The sequence below is a fragment of the Centrocercus urophasianus genome, unplaced genomic scaffold (assembly GCF_019232065.1).
Source record: "Centrocercus urophasianus isolate 14NV4802_14NV808 unplaced genomic scaffold, USGS_Curo_1.0 seq_40, whole genome shotgun sequence".
NCBI lineage: Eukaryota > Metazoa > Chordata > Aves > Galliformes > Phasianidae > Centrocercus > Centrocercus urophasianus.
In genome coordinates this window covers 3,288,469-3,310,077 of record NW_024884978.1, presented here as the reverse complement: position 1 = coordinate 3,310,077, position 21,609 = coordinate 3,288,469, and the positions used below count along the sequence as shown (strand labels likewise).

General features: G+C 46.8%; 1 protein-coding gene across 1 annotated transcript; it reads left to right on the top strand.

The window, feature by feature from the left end:
- Window positions 1-36: 36 nt before the first annotated feature.
- Window positions 37-9,212, top strand: SCPEP1 (serine carboxypeptidase 1). The gene is made up of 13 exons (XM_042833121.1): window positions 37-112; window positions 364-500; window positions 1,323-1,412; window positions 2,283-2,438; window positions 2,895-2,969; window positions 3,174-3,246; window positions 4,096-4,133; window positions 4,326-4,454; window positions 5,496-5,580; window positions 6,345-6,458; window positions 7,074-7,211; window positions 7,509-7,672; window positions 7,800-9,212. The coding sequence occupies exons 1-13, from the start codon at window positions 58-60 to the stop codon at window positions 7,863-7,865; spliced, it is 1,320 nt and encodes a 439-aa protein (XP_042689055.1). The 5' UTR covers window positions 37-57; the 3' UTR covers window positions 7,866-9,212.
- The last annotated feature ends 12,397 nt before the right edge of the window (window positions 9,213-21,609 follow it).

The following is a 21,609-nucleotide window of genomic DNA, read 5'->3' as shown; positions in this document are numbered from 1 at the left end:
GACAAAAAGGGCGGGCGGGAAAGGCGGACCCGGAGCTGCAGGAGAGCCGCGGGCGGGATGGGCGCGCTGCGTGCTGCTGTGGGGCTGGCGCTGTTCGCAGCGCTGGCAGCAGGTACGGGCGGGGAGAGGGTCGCGGGTCGGGTCGGTTCGGGGCCGTGTCCCGGGCAGCCTCTGGAGTCCGCGTGCGCGGCGTTTCTTGTGCCCCGTTGGGAGGGCCGTGGCTGAGCGGGGCGATCCCCGCGGCCTCAGCGCGGCGTTGCGGGGTGCTTCTGTTTATCACACCCAAGGCTGAAATGCGATGTCCCGGGGCGGGTTCGGTGGGCCGCCCGTTGCTCCCCCCGCTGACGGCCGCTCTGCCCGCAGGTGCGGCTCTGCAGCCCCCCCGGGAGCTGTGGGGGTACGTGCAGGTGCGCAGCAAGGCGCACATCTTCTGGTGGCTGTACTACGCCGACAGCCGCACCGCGGGATTCGCCGAGCTGCCGCTCATCCTCTGGCTGCAGGTGAGCACAGCGCGGTGCTGCGCTGCCGGCCGTCCCGTTCCAGCCCTTCAGAGAACGCTCGGGTTAGTGGGCAGGAATGCTGGTGGCTGAAGGCACGTCGCGGCTCTCGATAACCTGTCCCGGTCAAATCGCAGAAGCAGACGCTGCCGGGAGCTGTGATGCCGCAGCGGTGCTCTGTGCCGTGCTGTATCGCGGCTTGGAGGCTCCGCGGTGCCTGCAGCCCGAGCAGTGCTGTGGGAGGGGGAAAAGCGGTCAGAGATCCGAGGTGAGTTCTGTAAGGGAGCTTCTGTAAGCTACCGAGAGAGGCTGATTGTCACCGTGATTGGCTTCGTTCAGTCACAACTGACAGCGGTCGTCAGTGTGTGCTCTGCATTCACCGCCAGAACAACGTTTCAGAAAAGAATATTGGATGTGGCCACTTGGTGACTTGGACCTTACCTCTTTGTGTTATTGAAGAGTAAAACGTGTGTGCTGTATGTGCTGCTTAAAAAGAGCAAACACCTTATGACTCAAACTTCTGTATTTTGGCTGATTTTTGTACTTGGGATTAAGGAAATAAGGGTAAAAGTTCTCAAACAGCATCCAGCATGCAACTCATTGGATGCTTTCACATGTGGGCGGTTACTTCTCTGATCAGAAGCAGTGTGTGTGTAGTGGAAGACAGTGAGGAACAGAGCCCTCTTTGCAAGTTGCTGAGGAGTGCAAAGGGCACTTTGAACTTCCTGTGTGATGTTGTGCTTACTGGGTTGTTTTATTCTGCTCCTGTCTCCCACATCTATGGTGTGCTGCCTTCTAACTCAGTTATTTGCTCTTTCCCCTTAGGGAGGTCCGGGATCTTCAGGCTGTGGATTTGGGAACTTTGAAGAGATTGGTCCATTAGACAAGGAACTGAAACCAAGAAATACAACCTGGGTATAACAGAGTTCAGCTTCTAATTATTGATTGCAAAACTTATTGCCTGTGTAAGCAGGTGCTTGCTAGGTTAAAATGCACACAGAACAGGTTTCATTTAAAATTCAACAGAACTGTGGTGCTTTATCTTAAAGTAGTCAGACTAATAACAATGGCTTATATTAATAGCCTTCTTAAGAACTGAAGAGGAGGCCTGTTAATTTGTTTTGATGGAATACATAGGCCTCCATGAATGTGTGCTGGGGGGAAATGGAGCGAGTGGGGAATTTCTAGGAAAATGTTACTTCTGATCATAGCTTTGTTGCTTATAGTCTTGAGGGCTTTTCTAGGTGGCTGGCAACATATAAACAGTGGCTGGTAATTACAACCCTCTTATGACTTCAAGGGAAACCAGCTGTAATTACAGCTGCCTCTGGAAGTAGAGGTTTATTCACTGAGCTGTGAGCAACTAAGAGTCTTAACTATCTGGGAGGTCCCTGGTTCATGTGAGTGAGCTGCCCTTGGATGGTTAGGAGTTCTGGGTGCCTTTCCTGTTGCATGCTGGGCAAATTGAAAGATGTTGTATCATTATTATTTTTTTTTTTTTTTTAAATAAACCTCATTGCTTTGATCCATCCTAGCTACCTCTGTGTGGATCCCTTGATTTTATCTGTGAGTTTGTAACTCTACAGCTTAGCTCCAGCTGATAGCTTTTGCTGCGTTCTGACAGACAGAAGGCCCACCTGTACCATTCTCTGTGTTGGACTTGTACCCAGTTTTTCTCCAGTTTCTTTCAGGGTTGGGGATGCAGTGGCTGTTAGATCTTTGTGCCATCAAAACTGAAGTTTGTACTGGTGCTCTGCTAGTACTGAAACCTTTCTGCTTTTGCAGTTGCAGGCAGCCAGTATCTTGTTTGTGGACAATCCTGTGGGCACTGGATTCAGCTATGTAGATGACTGCAGCTTGTTTGCCAAAAACCTAACCACAGTAGTCTCCGATATGATGGTTTTTCTTAATGAATTCTTCACACACAGAACAGAATTTCAGGTAGGTGATTTGAATTACGGGTTACAATCCTGTTTTTCATTGCAATTGAACAGGTCTCAAAAGGAATTGGTGAGCAGCCTTCTAGGTGAGGCAGGTAGTGTGCAGGGGAGGCACTGCAGGTATAACCCCACTGTCTCATATTTTCTGCAGTTCAGATGTGATATCATGGATTGCTGGTCTTGGCACCAGTGAGATAATCAGAAGGCTGTGTTATTGTCTGCTGTGATCTGAGAAGCACATAGGCTCTTGGCTGTTCCTAGTTCCAAAATACTGAGGGGCCCACTTCAGAACTTGCCTTAGTAATTACACCAGGATGTTATGGCAGCTGAGACTCAAAAATCCCCAGGGTTTGGAAATGAAAGGTGGGGAGCCTACCCCTGGGTGCTGTGGGATGTGGGAGATGGCTGGGGGTCTGTCCTCCATCTAACAGGTTCATTGTGTGGCTTCTCTCACCAGAACGTCCCATTCTACATATTTTCTGAGTCTTACGGAGGTAAAATGGCTGCTGGCATTGCTTTAGAGCTGCATAAGGTAAGTAATTTGAGGATGTAGTTCACGTTAGAAGGTGATGTTCTACAAGTACTTGTGTTTCCTAGATCATGCTGTTTCTGCTGCCTGAGTCAGACCAGTAACTGATTGGTTTTGTGTCGTTTGGGTTTTTTCTGTGTGAAGAAAACTGGTTCTAAGGTCCCAACTAAAAGCAGGCTTGTTTTTGTTCTTCCTCTTATCACCAAGGCTGTACAAGAAGGAAGCATAAAGTGCAATTTTGCCGGGGTCGCTCTTGGGGACTCATGGATTTCTCCCCTGGGTATGTTGAAAATTCTCAGACTGTCATTGATTTTACTTTTTATTTTTTGGATTATTTAATGGATACCTGCAGTCAAAAATGCCAGCCTTGCCTTAAGTAAATGCCATCTCTAGAGAGTCTGGTATATCAAGTCACTAAAAATACTTCAATATATCAAGGAGTGAATTGAAGTGTCTGCCTTTGGAATGTATGTGAATCTTGAGCAACCTGAGAGCCAAGTCAGTGAGGAGCACAGCTGCATTTGAAGTGGAGCGTAGTGAAAAGTCTGTGTAAATTTCTACAGCCACTCTGGTGATTTGCATTTAAAGTGATGCCACCAAATGGTTCACAAGTTTGCAACTGAGGTTTTCTCACTATTTTCACAAGAAGACCTTGTGCTGAGGACCTGATGTCCTTGCTGACCTGAGAAAGACAGGGTGTGTGTCTGGTGAAGGATGAAAAACTAGTTTGTTTTTTTTTTCCCCCTCAGTAATATTTGCTAATAGATCAGTTCAGGCTGTGCCTGGGAGGGTTCTCTCCCTGTAACGTATTGATGTGTTACAGTTCTGGGGTGAGAACACTTCAGCAAGAGCGTGTGTTTCTTTGTTTTTTAAATAAATTTCAGTGACTGATGCTTAGGAGGCTTGTGGCACTGAAGTAATTCTAGGGGTTCTCAGGATTAGTGAAGAACTTGCTCTGTGCTGTGCAAGCTTCTGGCAAAACAAGCTGGCTGTACCTTTTTACTGAACAATTCTTGTACTTCTTTTGTCACAACCATTTTTGCTACGGAAAATTAAAAGTAAAAGGAAAAAAAAAGCCTTTAATGTTTGTAATCTATTCTGTTGTTTTTCATTTTATTATTGTTTTTAGATTCTGTGCTGTCTTGGGGACCCTACCTTTATAGCACTGTGAGTACCTTCTTAAACTCTTGGCCTTCTCCTGAGAACTTGTACTGCTATGTAGTATAAATGGAGGTTGATTTTTTTTATTTTTTTTTTTTTAATTAACTCTTGGTATGAAATTTCTGATATCTGAAGCCTGTTCCTGAGAAATGAATGTGAAACTATCAATAAAGCTGTCCTCATATGTTTCTCTTCCAGTCTCTCCTTGATGATCATGGTCTAGCAGAGGTGACTGCTGTTGCTAAAGAAATAATGGATGCAATAAATAAAAATGAGTATGGACTGGCCACTGAGCTCTGGAGTAAGGCTGAAGGTATCATTGAACAGGTGAGATCTTTGAGCAGCTTTAATAAGAAGTCAGTGTTTAGGGGAGCACACAGCTTCAGGTTTTTCTTTCAATGAGCCCTGGGCTCGTGTGCATCCCTCCCACATCCTGCCCAGCCATTTTCAGCTGTTTGTGCTTTATGACGTGTTGATGTAAAAGAGCTGTTTGCTGTGCACCACTGTGATTGCAAGAGGCAGTGGGAAGGGCAGCCCATGTGAGCCTTGTTGTGGTTTAGTACAAGAAAAATTCTGGCTTCCTCAAACTGAAAGACTCATCTAGAGCTGCTTTTTCTCTCTGATAACCTTCACATAGTTGGTGTCACTTCTTGCTCTTTGGCAGGAACTTGTGGTTCCCATTTTGTCTTTCTCCTCAAGCCTGCTTGTTTTTTCATTCCAGCTGAGGTATCAACATAAGGTGCAGGTACTTCTTCCTGTAGTGTGACTCCTGTGTGCTGATTCACTACCAGTGCCTCTCATCTTCTATGACTCAACAGTTAAAGGAGAGCAGCTCTGCGAAACTTGAGTAACTTCTCTGCTGGCAACATTAACTGCACTTGTCCTATGGATGCAGCACGCTGTCTGCATTGGAGCTGTCATTCAATGATTCTTAGACTTTTCTAGATGTCATCAATTCCAGAAGAGGGGTGAGGGTGACAGCTGTCTGTCCCATGTTTTAGAGGAGGCATTTGGGTTGTTCAGGGGTTGTAGGTTAGGTGGATGTTGAGCAAGAGGCAGCATTGGGCTAGACTGGATCCAGCAGAACTGCATTTGAAAGCATCATCTGGTGTTGCAGCTGTCTCTGTCATGAGTAATAACAATCTGCAGTCACTTGCAGCTTCCTGTAGTTTCACACCCTTTTCAGAGAAGAGCACAAACCATGTAGTCTGGAGAAAGCTCTTTATGAACTGTAGAACTGTTTCTCTATGAATACCTTCCTGATCTGTAGAAAAGTTTAGCACTTCCTAACCTCTCCATTTTGGAAGGGAATCTGTTTACAAAAACCTTCTGCTGTGAGGAGCAGTGCTAAACATCTTATCTTTTCAGAACACAGACAATGTGAACTTTTATAACATCATGACTAAGGAAGTTCCAGAAATGAAAGCAAATGAACAAGAAAATTTTCATCTTGGTAAGTCATATTTAAGTAGTTGAACTTCTGAGGCTCTGTTTGCATTCCCATGCTATCAGCTCAGACCATAGGAACAGCCTTGGGTCAGCACATCCTTAAAGTGGACCTTTGGATCCAGAGGATATTGATGGTCTCTTGAGAAGAACTTGATTGCTGTTGCGTAAATAGGGATTAACAGGAATGTGGAGCAACCCTTCTATAGATTACACCTCCACCTATGCATTCTGCACAATTACTCCAAGGAAGTAGTTAGTGTGTCACAATGACCTAAGTTGCATCTTTATTTCTTTTGCTTGTCTTCAAGCTAGGATACAAAAATGTCCCATCTATATAAACAGTCTGAGTCTAGTTACATGGTGCTAATGCATGTAAAAAAATACTTGGCTTTTTTCAAGCACTTTATCTCTTTCTTGCCTTCAGTGGGGGGAGGGAATAGCACAACTGATTCCCAGAAGTAAAACATCACAGCACAAAAACAATTGTTTTGAGATGTATCTGTGCCAAGTGGCTGAAACAGAAGCTTCTCCTGGAGAAGTGCTGTGAGAGCCAGAAGTGAAAATGGATATTTGGGCTCTTCCCATATTACCTCTTGACTTAAATGAAGGTTGGCATCAGGGACTTTTACTATAAGTCTACAAACTGTTCTCTGTGGTGGTGCATTTTCACTAGAAGAATTTAGCTGTGACTGTAGCACTGAAAATTGTTATTTATACAGGATGGCTGTCTTAAATGTGCAACTAATCCAAATGTTTTGTCTCTTTCAGTTAGGCTTTACCAACGTCACGTGGAAGTCATGCATAAGAACAACCTAAGTGAATTGATGAATGGACCTATCAGAAAGAAACTAAAAGTTATTCCTGACTGTGTAAAATGGGGAGGTACTTTCCTGTCTGTTAGTGTGGATCTAATGAGTGTATTATGGCCTTCCACTATATTGCAGTCTGAAGGGAGATATTTTATTGTAGTAAGCATTCACATTAAATTTTCATCTGTGACAGTAAGTCCTCTTTTTGGGATGGAGGACAATGAAAATGTAACAGCAGGCCAGTGGTAGACAGTTCTGGTTCTACTGCTTTTATCTGTCATTAGCCAAGCAGCTAAAAGTACAGGGACCAAAGAAGATCCTCAACTGATTTATGTCCTTGCAGTCTTACTGAGAGAATTTGTCAGTCTTTCTCTGCCAGAGTGCTGGCGTTGTGCAGGATGGTGTGAAGGGGAGGGTATAAAGCAGACAGGAGGGTTTAGAAGGACTGATGGCAGCACTCTGTGTGTAATAAGAGCCAGAAGCAACAGTGCTGTGTGAGCTCTGGTGTGAGTGTGGCTGCTTTCTGGTTCTCTTAGTTCCTCTAACTGGCTGCCTGATGCTTCATGTGAAGCCTTGCTCTTACACAGCCATGAGCTGTATGTTGAGACCCCTGTCCAGCTGCTTCTGTCCCAGCTTGGGAGTGACATCTTTCAGCAGTTAAACTCTGTCTCCTTTCTGGTTCCATCAGGTCAGTCCACAAAAGTCTTTGAGAACATGGCTGAGGACTTCATGAGGCCTGTCATCGACATTGTTGATCAGCTCCTAGCAGCCAATGTCAGCGTCACAGTCTATAATGGGCAGCTGGATCTCATTGTTGACACCATGGGTAAGAGGCTTTTTGACTTGAGCTGGGAGCAGAACAGGTAATGAGTAGAATGTGCAGTCACTAATAACATTGGTAGCTAGATCTCTCTTCTGCAGATCTCCTTTGTAACAGGCAATACAGTTATAAATGAGCAGCTCTTAATGTTTTGTTAATACCCTTGTGAGAGAGACAGTTCTTCTCTCTCCGTTGGTTTGTTTCTATTTGTACAAAACTATTTGCATCCTTAGTAGCTTTTCTAGGCACAGCAACATTGCTTTTAGAATCTGAGCATGCAGGAATCTAAATCCTTCCTAACAGGCCAGGAGGCATGGATCCGAAAACTGAAATGGCCCGGCTTGAAGGCGTTCAGCCAGCAGAGGTGGAAGGCGCTTTATGTGTCCCCAGAATCCACGGATACAGCTGCTTTCCACAAGGCCCATGAGAACTTTGCTTTCTTCTGGATTCTTAAGGCTGGGCACATGGTAAATAATATAGCTATTGGGGTAGGTAGGGTGCATCATTACCAACAAGAAAACTTGAGCATGTGTATGTTCTTGCTGTTGTCTTCTCTACAGCAGCTGCTTACTGTGTGCTTCATCTCCATGCTAGGTACCATCTGATCAAGGAGAGATGGCCCTGAAAATGGTCAGGATGGTGACCCAGCAGAAGCACTAGGGAAAGGGAGGCCAGCTGGCATGGCCTCCTGCTGAGTGCCAGTGTTCTTGTGGAATGCGAGTTTGAGAACAAAGAAGCTGCAGGAGGACCAACTGGTATTTGGACACAGCCTCTCTGATCATCCTGATGTTGCTTGAAAGTGTTTATGAAAAGGCATATTTCTCCTTGAATATGCTCTTGCTTTTGAATTTCTAAGATGTGATTTGCTTAATACTTAATGACTCTTCCAAGATAATTCCCGTGTCATAAACAACTGTAAGCTGTAAGCCTCTGCCTTTGTCTTGGAAGGATTTTGTGCTTTTGTAAAAAAGCTGTCCTCCCCATCTTGTTTGAACGTCAAAACTAAAATGGACTTTTGTCCTGATAGATTGGCTGCTTGTTCCTCTCTAAGAGCAAACCTGCTTTATGAGGTTTTGAAGTATTTCCTTTCTTTGTCCTTGGGCCTTTGTCCTTGAGTTACCTGGCTGGATTAGAAGTTGCAAATTTGAAGACGCCAGGATAGAAGACCTGCACAAGAGGGTCTGCAGCCCATCTCAGTGAGATGAGATACGTGAATTAGGATGCACAGTTCCTCAGGCTTTCTCACAACCTCCCTTCCAGGGGAGGTCTTGATCTCTTTCATCTGCCTGTTTCTTCATTTTCATTCACTTTTTAATGACCCAAATTTTGTCTTTAGCCTTAACACCTGAAGCACATCCAGCAGCAATTCCTGCTTTCCTTTATGCCAAAGGAGGAGCCCTGCTAATACCCTCTTGTGCAGAAGAGAATCCTTATGAACTAAAGCCTCCTACAAGCTTCTGAGCATAGGCTGGAGAGTGGAAAGCAGAATGTTATTGAAACAATAGTAGCATAATACTGGAAGTCAATAGCAGTATCTAAAACAAGAGTTTACAAAAAGCCAGTGTTTGCATTACTTTTTCTAGATCTCTTAAGTCTTGTAGAGACTTCCTGTTTTGGAAGCAACATTTCATATGGAATACTGTCAAAAGGAGACTTGATCAGACATCATTTGACTTCTGCTGTGGAGTGTAAGGTGACCATTTTTTATCACTGTCTGATAGGAAGCATAACAGCTCGTTCCAGCTGTCAGAATACCAAATGAATAGCAACCAGCCAATTCCTCCTGCAACTGAAACTATCATAAGATGTCTGATATCATTGGCTTAGCAAAGACTGAGGCATAATGATATGTAAACACACGTGCAGTCTCCCAGCAGATGGAGTATTGGCACCTACTAATTGCTTTCCTTCTTGTTCTGTGCTTGAACTGTGTTCATGAGAACTTTAGCAGTGCAAATCCAGACTTTTCAAACATGTATCTTAATAAATACAAGAGGTTCAATGTAATTTCTCTCTTGAGCATTATACTGACTTCGCTACTTGAAAATCTCTTCTGTTTTGGCTTTTCAGTGTAAAGCCTCTGCAAGTGGGAACAGATGCAGTCATACTTGAGAGTGAAGTATTCATGGCTGTTTGCACAGTAAGAACATGCTGGGTCTGCAGCCTCTCCCTCCCTTCCTCAGGATATCTTCCATAAGAGCATGAAGAGCCACCTGAAATTGCTAAGCAGCATCAAATTGGCAATTTTTCTGCTCTCTTTCTGGGTGAACATAAGAGGATAGCTCTAGAGGTGTGTAAACCTACACATCAGCGTTTGTGGAATACTTCAAAATAACTCCAAGCAAGCATGTTTGTGTTGGTCTGTAGTCCTGAATCCTGCTATGCACAATACTTGGTGTTATGCCTAAACAGCCAGCACTGCAGGGCTTGGTAGAAGGAAAGAACTGAGAAAATGTTATTGCAGCATTTACTGCTGTTATGTTTTTTCTATCTAATAGGACATTCATTCATACTGCCTCCAGCTTCAGCTCTTTGAGTGCCATGAATACCTGTTTCTTGCCCCAACTTTCTTAGTTTCTTTAGGTTTTTCCACTTTTGTCAAAGAGATGGGGGGGGTGGGAGATGGCTTCAAGAAGACTGGTGACTTGTTGGTTTTAGGGGCTATGCCAAACCTAAGCATGTTGGCTGCTGGAGACAGGCTCTTAAATGTGGCCATTTAAGTGCAAACAACAAATAAGCAGCAGTCCTTTAATATAAGGGAAGTTTAGTTCCATCTACTTTGCCAAAGGCTCTGTAACTGGTGTCACAGCATACACTGTGCCTTAACCTGTGTGCTCTGGTGCCCTATGATTGCTAGCACACAGAATACTGGGAAGATGCACCTTTGGTCTGGCTTTTATAGCTCTTCTGTGCAAGAGTCTGAGACTGTTATGAACAAATGAATGTGGGAGGCAAGAGATGTCTCACTTGTGACCATGGCTGTGCAGGGGCAATATCTGTAATGATCTGGCATGAGAGCTTTGCTGGAGGAAGAGCGAATCACTTGAGCTTCTCCTAAAGGGAATTTGGTATGTAATGCTCATTGGCTTCATGTCTAAAGTGTGAGGCTGAAGGGGGTGAACATGCAGATATGTGCTGAGCTGTCTCTGAGAAGATGAACATCTTGAAATGTTGCAACATCTGCTTATCTCATGATTCAAACCTGCAGCAAAAGAACATCTGTGTACTGAGATGGGGATCTTGGAGCACTTCTTCACTGTCACATTATGCCTGTTACACTGTAAACATTCTGCTGTATGGCAGCACAATTTGTGTGTGTCACTTTGGAGCTCTGGGGTATGCTCATGTTTTCCAGAAGACATTCAGGAAAGAAATAACAATTTATTTGACTGGCAGGCAGTGGCAAAGGAATTGTAATAATTTGAGTAGTGTGGCTCACCCTCGTGAGGTTTCTTTGAACACTGCTTTTTGTGGGGCTTTGGTTTGTTTTTGTAGTTGCTATACAGTAGATTTTGTAGTGAGAAGAGCAGCTCATCTCTGCCATCCTGGTTGCTGTTTGGCGTGGGGAGATGTTCTTTATTTCTTACTGTGGCTGATGATTGAGGTAGGAGGAAACTGTTGGATATATCTGCAAGTGTGGAGATATGCTGGATGAATGGTTTAATGCTGTGCTTGTCAATCCATCCCGCTTTACAGACCACTTAAAATGCTTCCAAGAAAAGCAAATCGCCCTTAAAAATTTCGTGTGTTGGCTGTTAATTTTCAATAGTCTGATAATCAGGTGAGGTAGTTCAGTACTGGCATTATTAGAGCATTGACAACGTTGATGTGCCAGTGCTCTAAACCAGATGGGAACATTAAGAGGCCTGTAAGGGACCTCAGAATTTCCATCTTTGGGTTGAAATAGTCTTCAGGCCTTGCTGCAATTCATGCTAGGACTCCTCCCATCTCTCCCCAGCCCACGGAAAGTAACTGTAAGGCAAGGAGGCAGAAATTATACTTTAGCTGAAGCTACTTCAGATCTGTGAGTTTATCTCTGTTCTCTCCCCGTTTTTATTGTCAGTATCAATACCAAGATTCCTAGGTAGCAACAAGGATAAATAGGGCTGTGGTGGTTTCTTAAATGCTGTGAATCATCCAAGTGTAACAAACAGCTGGAATAATTGCATCTTCAGCCTGTAGATCTGATCATGCCTGCTTCAATCATTTTTCGAAGGCAATTAGCTCAACCAGGCTGCTTCTAGCGGCTTTTCTGCTTTTCTAATTGTTTTGCTGTTCCTAAAAATGTCTTTTTCAGGGCTGTTTCTCTACAAGCAAGCTGCCTGCAGGCTCTCATTGGCACGGTCAGACTGCTCACACCATTAATCCAACAGGCAATTTGGTCCAGTGATGGTCATAGCAGTAACAATGCTGTGCCTGCATTGTCTTACAGAAATATTCTCGTTCTGTGCTTTATCTCTTATTAGTCAGCTGGGTTGGACTCAGCTCCCGCAATCTGTTTTGAGATGTGAGTAATGGCTGTTTGGCTTTAGCAGCACTGTGCTATAGCGTGTTCTAATTTTATTATTCTGACCCAGATCTTGTTGCTAAATGCAGCAGTGAATGGGAATTGCACTTGTTCAGCTATAATAAGTCACAGATGGAACGTGCTTTTAGAGCTGTACAGTCCTGTCTAGGATGGGGCAGGAAAGCAGAGCTTCAGAAAGCTTTGTTTAGAGCTGTAAGAGTCAACTTAGTGAGCAGTTCATACGCTGCGTGTGCTGTGGGTGAGTCTGCTTAGGGAAATACATGGGCTGGTGTGCCCTCAGGCATTACAGCTGCGAGGTGACTTGCAAAATAGCAGCCTTTGTTTTAACGAATGCAGGGTCTGTGCAGAAGTTCAGGTGCTTTCGAGCACCCTTAAGGCTTTCAGGAGGCTGCTGCGTGTTACAATTGGAGGCAAACAGAAGCTCTCCCGACTGCCTGCAGTGAGAAGTTAGCAGGTCTGTCCCCTCCCTGGAAGAATGCAGCTTGGTGCCTCTTCGTGGACCGGTGCGCTTTGTGGAACCAACCGCTGTAGCTGCAGGGTCTGACCGCTGGGGGGCGCGAGCGGACCTCCGGGTACCGCGGGGCGCCGGTCCGCGCGGCACGGCTGGGAGCGGCGCTGGGCGCTCAGCGGGGGCTTGGCGTGAAACTGTGGGAGCTGAATGGAGCGTGTTGTGTTTTAGGTCTGCGATGACGGCACGGCTGCAAGCGGCAGCTAAAGAGGGAGAAAACTTCCTTACCTCCTGAGTAACGGTGATGAGGTTTCAGGCAGGATAGCAATAGAAATAAGCTTGGTTTTGCTGCCTGTTGTTTATGGCATTTTAGTAGAGGATGTAACTGGGGAGAAGTGATAAAATTAAAAAAGGAGTAATTAAAGACCAGAGTGCAGCTGTTACCTTGCTAATCAGAGCTACAGTTGCTGATGGGAAGCAGGGTTTGGCTCGGGATGCGGCAGGGGGTGACGTGCTGTCACTGTGCTGGAACACAGCCCGAGCTGCAGCCCGTGTCACCAGCCCTGGGAGTGCGATCCTTAAACGCTCTGACACCGAGCTACTAAACAAAGTGGAAGTGACACTGATGGAGGGTGGCGACTGTAACGAAATGCCGACGCCCGCAGCCCGTGCCCTTCGATGCTCCGTTTCCCTGGAGCCGTTTCTTCCCGCCACCTCGCGGTCCCGCTCCGCCCGCCCGGCGCGCGCTCCCTCAGCCGCCGCTCGCGCCCGGCGCGCACCTGCCGCCCCGCCGCTCGTCCCACAGCGCCCCCTGGCGGCCGCCTGCCCCTCGCCGCCCCTCCCTCTCCATCACCGAGCTCTGCCCTATTGTTCTCCCTTCCCTCCCTCCCTCCGCCCGGAGCTCTCGTTCCTCCCCGGCTCTCCTCCTTCCTTCCCTCCCTCTCTTCTCCCGCGCTCGCCGTCCCCTCCCGCCCCGCTCCTCGGAGCTGATGTCACGCGCCCGCTGAAGGCGATGATGGCTGCTGCGGCCGCGCCGCCGGCCTCCAGCTAACGGCCGCGATGGAGCCGGCCGGCCTGCTGCGGTTCCTGCGGAAGCTCAAGGAGGTTTTCGACGTTTGCGACGAGGATGCGGACGGCTTCATCCGGGTGGAGCATTTCGTCGCCCTGGGGCTGCAGTTCGGCCAAGGCGATGAGGTGAGCGGGACGCCCCTCGACGCGGCTCGGTCCTCCCCGACCCCCGCGGGGCGCTCGGCGGGTCCCGGAGCCGCCTCCCCGCGATGCTCGGTCGGGCGGAGCCCCTCCCGGGGGTCCCGGAGCCCCTCCGAGCCCCCCAGCCCTCGTCGGATCCCGGTTGCAGCTCGGGCTTTCCCGCCCGGTTCCGGTACGGCCGCTCCGTCGGTGGCACCGCTGTAAATCCGCGCATCGCGGAGCGGGATGCGGACCCGTCGAGGTGCCGACACGCCTCGGGTTCGGAACAGTTCCCAGTTTGCAATGAAGGGCCGTAAACGCTTTCCCTAAAAAAACCTCGCTCGGCCGCTGCGAGGATCGGAGCGGCGCGGTGCGGGCGTTCTGCTGGCGGCCGAACGCGGCTGCTGAGCGGGGACGGCAGACAGAAGGTTGATTGCCTGCACGGAGCCACAGGTCCGCTAAACGGCTGCTGAATGAGAAGCCTTACTTTCTTGTTTCATCCACCAAAACAAGGCCGCGCGGGGCCCGCGCTTGAACAATAGTAGAGAGCCGCGATCTGTGGGTTTATTTGCCTCCGGGTAAGTTGTACGCTTTTATATAAACGAATAGAACTGTTTCTAAACCCTTGTTGCCAGATGTGTTGTGTTAGAATCGCTCCGTTAATTTGGAGGCAGATCGCTGGCAGCGCAGAGGAAGGTCGGTCCCACGGGCTGTCACAGAACGGCTTGGATCGTAACAATCCGTTTTGGTCTTGGAAATTGATGTGTGAGGCTGTGAGGGACGAGCAGGTTCTGAAGGAGGATTCGGGTGGTCCCAGAGGCCCGGGGTGAATCAGAGCCTATTGGGAGGAGAATATTGAAATGAAACAAAGAAAAGAATGAAACTGATAATCTCAACAGAGATGGCAGTAGAAAAGCATCAGTTGTCAGCGGTGACATCCTGCAGGTTTCAGGGGAGGCTGCGTAGAGACACTGCTGGAGCATGCTTTGCTTTAACGCATCAGGATGTATTTACTGCCGCTGAAAGCAAGTTTGAGGATGTAGCACTTCTTGGGCACAGTGCACCTTGTCTCCTTTTGCATTCAAAAGAAACCTTTCATTGGTATCACTAGAAGATTGGCTGACCCTGGGGCTGTTATTTGCTCCTGTGAATGTCATTCTGGCCACAGAAGGGCCCTGTTTTGTAGCATTGTGGCCCAAATAATTCTGACTCTTAGCAATGGTCACATCTCTGTCCTTTAAGCTGTGCCAACCTGATACACTCAGCTTTCCATGTCTCTACCTTCTCAATCCCTCCAAAGTTTGCAGTCTATACATTCTCAGTGCCTGCTTCCCCGCAGCTTGTGGCTCAGGCATTCAGCCTTTCTGTCTTCTCTTTATCTTTCTATGCCCTTTCTACTTCTTACTTTTTATTCTGGATGTGTGTGCAGGCAACGTGCTGAAATTTATTATTCCTGAAAGACCTACAGCTCTCTGAAAACTGTCCTAAGGAAAAGCATTGCAGCAAGGCAGCAACTTTCTGTTCAAGTAACGGGACTCATACCTGCTCACTCAAAGTAATGAATTTTAGAATTTCTATTTATTTTTTTTTTTACTATTTTACTTCAGAGGCCTTCACCTCTAATAGTGTGATGCTTTTCTTTTCTCTTTTAACACCACACCACTGCTGCTGATCCCCACACAGCAATCCTTGTGCTTGCAGTCACTGAGCCCAGCCCAGCAGAGCAGTGTTTGTGCCCAAGCAGCCATTCAGGCAAAGTGCTCCAGCTGTGGAAGCACTCTTAGCAAGTTTGCTTCCATGCTGCAATATTCTGTTGTTGTTACTGCTTATTAGCACCAGCTCTAAGTGGTTCTGGCTGTTTTCCTGCTGTTGCTGTGGAGTGCAGAGCTGTGGCCATCCCACATGTCCAGGACTTGGTCCTTAGCAGTGCCTGCAGGCACGGCGCCGGCCTTCAGCCCAGCCCTTATGAACATGGAATGTGTTTCAGTTGGATTAAGAAATGGCTAGGCTATTTAACTTGGCCATGAGCAAAATCATCTCTCTGTGGTGCTTGAGCTATCGCATGTTACCAACACGGCCGTTGAGCCCTGCTTGCCCATAGAAACAGCTGTGAAACTTCTCACTCTTCTCAGCAATTCAGTTAGCATTCTGGTCTCTATTCTCCTCATCTGACTGTAAGCATCTAACTCCTCTACGGTCTTTAATGAGCAATTGAACACTCTGAGGTAACAGATCCCAAGGATGAAATTCATCCTTCAGAGGTGTTTCTTTATTTCTCCTGACAACAGAAACTCTGAGCGTGAGACGTTTTGGTTCAGTGCTTAAAAATAACAGGCTTGGGCCTTGCTTTCCTGTTGCAGGGTCTGTCTGTGGAAGGATCTGCAGAGAGATGTGCAGGGCTGTTTCCAAAGCAGTGTGGCTGGGTGGTGTACGCACGAGCTGAAGAAACACTTCACATAACACTGAAAGATGCCAGGAGTCTTTTGCCATCTGGTTCCCACTGGGTCGCACTCACAGCTGAGTGTCTGGGAGCTCTGAGCGACGCGTTCGGCAAACCCCGGTCTGGCAGAGGATTGTGTGAATGTGTATTTCAGGGTAGTGCCAGCTGATGTTTCGTTATGCCAGACTGTTTAAGTTCTACATTCAGTTTTCTGCAACAAGTGGAACACGCTGAATATGTGGACTATTTCTTTTTGAGAGTTGGAGTCATCTTTGGAGGTGTGCAGACTGCGTGGATGCTGAGGCAGTAACCTCATCGTGGTGAGATCAGCAAATGCTTATTGACTTGAGAGGGAAGCTGAGCAGCTAATAAAGTCTGTTAGCCAAAATCAATTATTCTGGTGATTGGACAGTAATGTAATTGAAGTCAGTGGTTTTCTAGTAGCATAGAACAGAAGTAGCTGAAAACAAGTTGATTTTTTGTGTGGATAGATGAAACTTCTTGGCCAAAAGAAGCTACTGAAATGAGGAGAGCTCAGTTACCATGCTCAGTTGCTTCCATTTGATGAGTATCACCATTCTGGGCTGACAGTAAAGGCATCAGCCTTGCATGGTACCCGGCTAGCAGGCAGTGGCTGCTGGCTGAGCTTGCACTGGCCGTCCTGGCAGACACGCAAAGCTCCTTTCCAACTTGTCCAGGGACACGTGGCAGAGCCCTGCCCTGAGCACAGCTCCCCCCATGCCCACATCCATGAGAAAAAAGGCTTTGGCACTGAGACATTAAGATGTAAATGTTACAGAGTGTTACTGCCGTTCTCTGAATGGAGGCAGAATGGAGTTATGACTTTTCTTCTCTGATATTCCTGGAAATAATTACTGTAAGTGCAGATCAACTTGCCGAGATGTCACAGGATGCAAAGGGCTCTCCCGTGTGACAGTGTTCTCTGAATAACAGCAAAGCTGCCACGCATACAGACTCCTTAAAAATCTGTTTACTAATAACCCAGATAATTCATATCATTTTGAGTTACTTAGAAAATGTGTAGTTGTGGAACGGCGCGAAGGGGGTATTTGGCTTGTGGATTAATCCTGTTGCTGCAGTTTTATTAATTCAATGCAGCCTCTCAGAGCAATGTGTTTAAGACAGCCTTTTGGTGTACACTGAGTGTGGATTTCCAAACAGCTGACAGAGCCAGCTTAGCACTTGCTGTTAATCAAAGGTCTTCTGAGGCGCTGTTATGAAGAGGAAGCTGTAGGTTTGCTGAGCACTCAGGAGTTTAATTTGTTATGTAATATGTTTGCACTTCAAAGGTATGGCCGTGTGATTTTTTTTCTCTCCTTTGCTGCCATCCTTTCCCCACACCTCATTCACTCCGCGCGGTTGAGCTGTAAAATTGCGACATGTCTGCCGGTTCTCTAGAAATTTACTCTTGCACATCCAAGGGATGGTTTGGAGTTTCTAACACACACCGATTTTCTTCCTGTGACACGATTAAGCTTTGAAAAGTGAGTTATATGCAATTGCTTCAAGGAGGGGTAGATCTGGGAGAGGGGGGACATGCAGGGCCTTGCAGCCCTGGGGGTGATCCCAGCACGGAGCTTTTGGTGCTTGCTGATCTGTTTGTTACCTGCAGTTTGGCACGGTTGACTCACGCACTGCAGCAGTGCTTTTACAGCAACATAGCAGGGAAGAAATCATTTGCCTTGTAATGTTTGGATACATAAACGTGATTTTTTAATTTTTTATTGTGTAGTTTACAATATCATTTCCTGCTCATTTTGTCTACAAACGTTTTGCAGTCCCAGAGCGTGGCTTTGTAATATAGCTGAACTGAGTCAGGCTGCCTGTTCGGGAGCTGGGAATGGAGTTCTGAGAGTTCCTCAGGTCTGCAGTGCTGCGTCTCAGACTGAGGGACCTGTGTGGCTGCTGGTGAGCAGCTGGCCATGTGTGGGGCTCCTTGTGGGGCAGTGATAAGAAGGTGAATGAAACACATGGTTTTACAGCAGCACTGCCAATGTAAACAAAGCACTCTGTAATACATCTCAGCTCCTTCTTACTGAGGCTGCAACTAAAGGGCCTCACTTTGAGAAGAGGCAAGTGGTTCCTTATGGCCACGAGTGTTGCCATCACATTCTGTGTGCAGTTGAAACCAAAGCCAGCAGGGCTCTTTCCTAAGCCCTGCGTCCTGCTCAGCATCGTGGTGTGTTCTGCTCCAGCGGGAGTGACCAGAATGAGCTGGGGGGGCAAAACAGACTGCAGGAGGGACAGTGACTGCACAGCACATGGGCTTGGAAGAAGTACACTGGAAGAAGTGCTGTTCGGACTGCAGAGCTGCTGTGGTGTTTACTTTGGGGTTAGCACTGCAGCTTTGGATTTGTTTCTTCATTAAGTGGAAAGCTTAGAGGTGGCTGAGACTTCCTCTGTTTGGTTTCCTGAAATCAGAGGTGCAGGTGGTGGGATTGCTATGGAGCAGGTGTCCTGTTGGCTTAGAGGAGCAAGAGGTATCAACCAACCCCATTTCTCTCTTCAGAGTGGTCTCAGCTTTTAAAGTACCTACATTGGGATGCTCAAATACATCTTCACAAGTGTAATGTTGCACTTACACCTGCATTACCACGCTTCTTTTTTTGCCCTCAGCTCAGGGCTGCCCTTGGGGCTGTCCCCATGGCAGGCTGTGCCGTGCTGCATCCAGCAGCGAGCTCAGGGCATGGCTCAGTGCTGCAGTAGCCCTCTGTTTTAGGATGATCCAGATGGCTTCTGGAATATGGGGATATTCTTTTCCAATGACGCTTCTGTTGTTATGATTAAAAAACCAAAAGAAATGAGCAGATAAAACAGCTTTATCCGTATGTTTGTGTGGTATAAATAGATTTGAGAAACTGTTCCCAAATATTCACTGTTTTTGTAGTAAGTGATTATAGGATCAGTTGAACATATTTTACCTAATTAAACCACATGATGTGTATGTTTGGATGAGTAGCTAGTAGAAGTTCAGAAAGTGAAATGCAACAGTGTAATCTGTCACCCTGAAGCAGTATAGAATCCTCCAGTAAAGGCAGGACTACATTTCTCAGTGCTGTTAGCTATTGGGAAAAGTAGGGCTGTCATTAGGAGGCTCTTGTATTTGTGGTATTGTGTCAGAATACAATAGAGTCTGCTTGGGAAGAGAGATAAAGGCAGCAGCGTGCTCCTAAGGGAGGTGTGCTGTTAATGAAGGGAGAAGGGATGTAGGAAGAGAGATGTCACTGTCATTACGGGACGACAAGCAGCATCGGTGGGAGTTGGGCAGTTCAACCCAAGGAATCCTGATCCCATCAGAATCAGGGCTGTGACCAGTGTATGTTGCAAAGGAATAAGTGCTGACCATAGGATTTGCAGCCCTGCAGTAAAACCTGCCTTTGTTGCTGTTTCCTTTGCTGCTGCTTTATTTGCTTTTGATGTCCATCGTGCCACAGGTCAGGCACGGCCTTGTGGTCATGGCATGGCAGAAGTCAGGATCCTGCCATCTCCGTGCTGAGCTGTTGTGGATGCTCCCCTTGTTGAGACCTCTGCTCCAGCTGCTGGTTGTTGTAAGGATGGCCTCAGCGTGGCCCAGTGCTGTGGTGGTGCACAGGGTGCTGCAGGCTGACCTGGCCAAGCAGGGATGGCCTCAGCTGCCCAGGCTGGCCTGTCTGAGCTGCGAGCGGCATGGGAACAGATGTGCCGGAATGGGAACAAAGCAAAGCAGTTTGGCCTCATACAAAAATGTATTTTATGGGAGCGTAATTTTTGTACAGCATGATTCCAGGCTCTGTGCAGACTCTGTACCAATTGCTATATAGCTCTCCACTAGATCCACGCACTGCTGGGTCCAGTTGTGCCTGGCAGAGCGTTGGCTTGCCGATGCAGTCCAGAGGGGAGTTCTGCTCTGTAAATGGAGGGACAGCCCTGAGCAGCAGCTTGGAGGCAGCGCCCTTGACTTCAGAGGCTGTTTGAAGTGCTGTGCTGAGTGAGGGCATCGATCTGGGAATTCAGGCTGAGGCAAGAGTGTAATAACACTCAGACCCTGGACTTAACTGTTCTTCAGATGTGTGCACAGCATCTTGAAGTACAGATGTTCTCATGGTGCAGTAATGTTTCTCAGTAGAGCCAGCAGTTTGGATAGCTTTGTAGAACAGAAGGGAGTTTTGCATTTGTTGTTAGAGGGAAATCTCAGGGAAAAAAAGGTTGCTGAAGAGTTGCAGTAGGAGCCTGATTTCATTGGTGCAGGTGGTGCTGAAGATAACGCACTGTGAGTGATACAGTGTGGTTGCCCCAGTCTAAAGCGAACTTCCAATTTAGTTTTTTTCCTTTCTTTTTTTTTTCCTGACTTCAGGACTTTTCTATCTCTTTCATAATGAAAACTCATCACATCCTGAACCATTCCAAATGGCAAACAAAAAGTGAAAGTTCAGCACAAATAATTCTTTTTTTTTTCCCTATGAAACAGGAAAAAGGAAAAAAGCTTTTGATTTCTTTTACTTGCGTTGCAAGCTGAAAGAATCAATTATTTACCACGTTGTGCATCAGGTACCATACAGAGAGTCTGCAGTCTGCGGGAGGGAGAGAAAATAAGCCATTCAGTACATCTCTCTGCTGCCTAATTGGAGCTGTGTTCAGCACCCAGCTATCCTTGGTGTGGGGAAATAGAGCAACAGGTAAAGCCTTGGAAAGTGTCAAGCAGTCGAAAAGAGACTAGGAGCGTGTAATCTTTGGTAAGAAATCTCGTGGATCTGTGCAGGAAGTCGGAGCAGCTCTAAAGCAGGATGGTACAGGAGAACAGAAGATTCCAGTTTTTCTCTGCTGTGTTTGTCGTTGCTTGATCGTTCCCTCAGTCTCTGTCTTTGAGCATTTGAAGCCTCACTTCCCTTGCTGCAGTTGGACATTGGTGAAACTCATGAATTTTAGATTGAAGTGTGAAGGATGAATTGCATTTTTTTGTTCTTCAGTTCTCTGTGAGATTGCTTGACAAAAAAGAATGGCGGTGTGGTTTGGGATACGTGTTGAAGGGAGGTACAATAATGTCTGTTTTGCTCTTTTCACTGAGCAGTTACAAGGCATGGAAGCTTGCACTGAGGAAAGCTGCACCTTGCCTTTTCCCCTGGGAATGGTACGCCCCTAACCAAGCACAGTTTGCTGGGCAGTGCTGTGCTATTGCTCCCTGTCACACAGTCCAGAGTGTCACCTGTAGAGAACGAAATGGTTTTGAACAGACTGCTGTTGGAAACTATCATTTGTGGAAGTCTAAATTTGCTTTTTGCCTCTTGCAGGCAGTGTAAAGCAGTGTATAAATAATGTACGTCAAGTATTAGGATACAACGTCTTCCTCTTACAGCTGAGAGTGGGAAGATGTAACCAGAAAAATAATTAATGAATGACAAAATGATATTTGTCAAGGAGGACAAATTTCAGAGGGAATTAAAAATCCATTGATGCACAGGTTTTAATTAGCTTTTAACAGAGCTAAGCTGTGTTGCTGCTGTTGAAGTGTGGGAATCCTGCCATCCATTGGGCACACAAAGGGAAGTTTGCATCGCTTGCCTTCAGCTCCACCAGAGGCAGCTCCTGAGCCCACGACAGCCTTTGTTTCACTTTCCTCACTGTGTAGCACTCACTTGTTTAGGAGCTTGTGTCATTCACCAAGCAGTGGGTTTGGATCCCAGATACTGGAAAGAGTCGTTGAGTTCTGTGTCAGCCCTGGGAGGACTGGGGATGTAACACACACACAGTAGCACATCGTTCTCATGAAAGCAATTTTCCCCACTATGGGAAACTGCTGTTG

Coding starts and splice junctions, on each gene's coding strand:
- SCPEP1 (XM_042833121.1), top strand. CDS start 58: ATGGGCGCGCTGCGTGCTGCTGTGGGGCTGGCGCTGTTCGCAGCGCTG. Junction 1,413..2,282: donor AACCAAGAAATACAACCTGG/GTATAACAGAGT, acceptor CTGCTTTTGCAG/TTGCAGGCAGCCAGTATCTT. Junction 2,970..3,173: donor TTGCTTTAGAGCTGCATAAG/GTAAGTAATTTG, acceptor CTTATCACCAAG/GCTGTACAAGAAGGAAGCAT.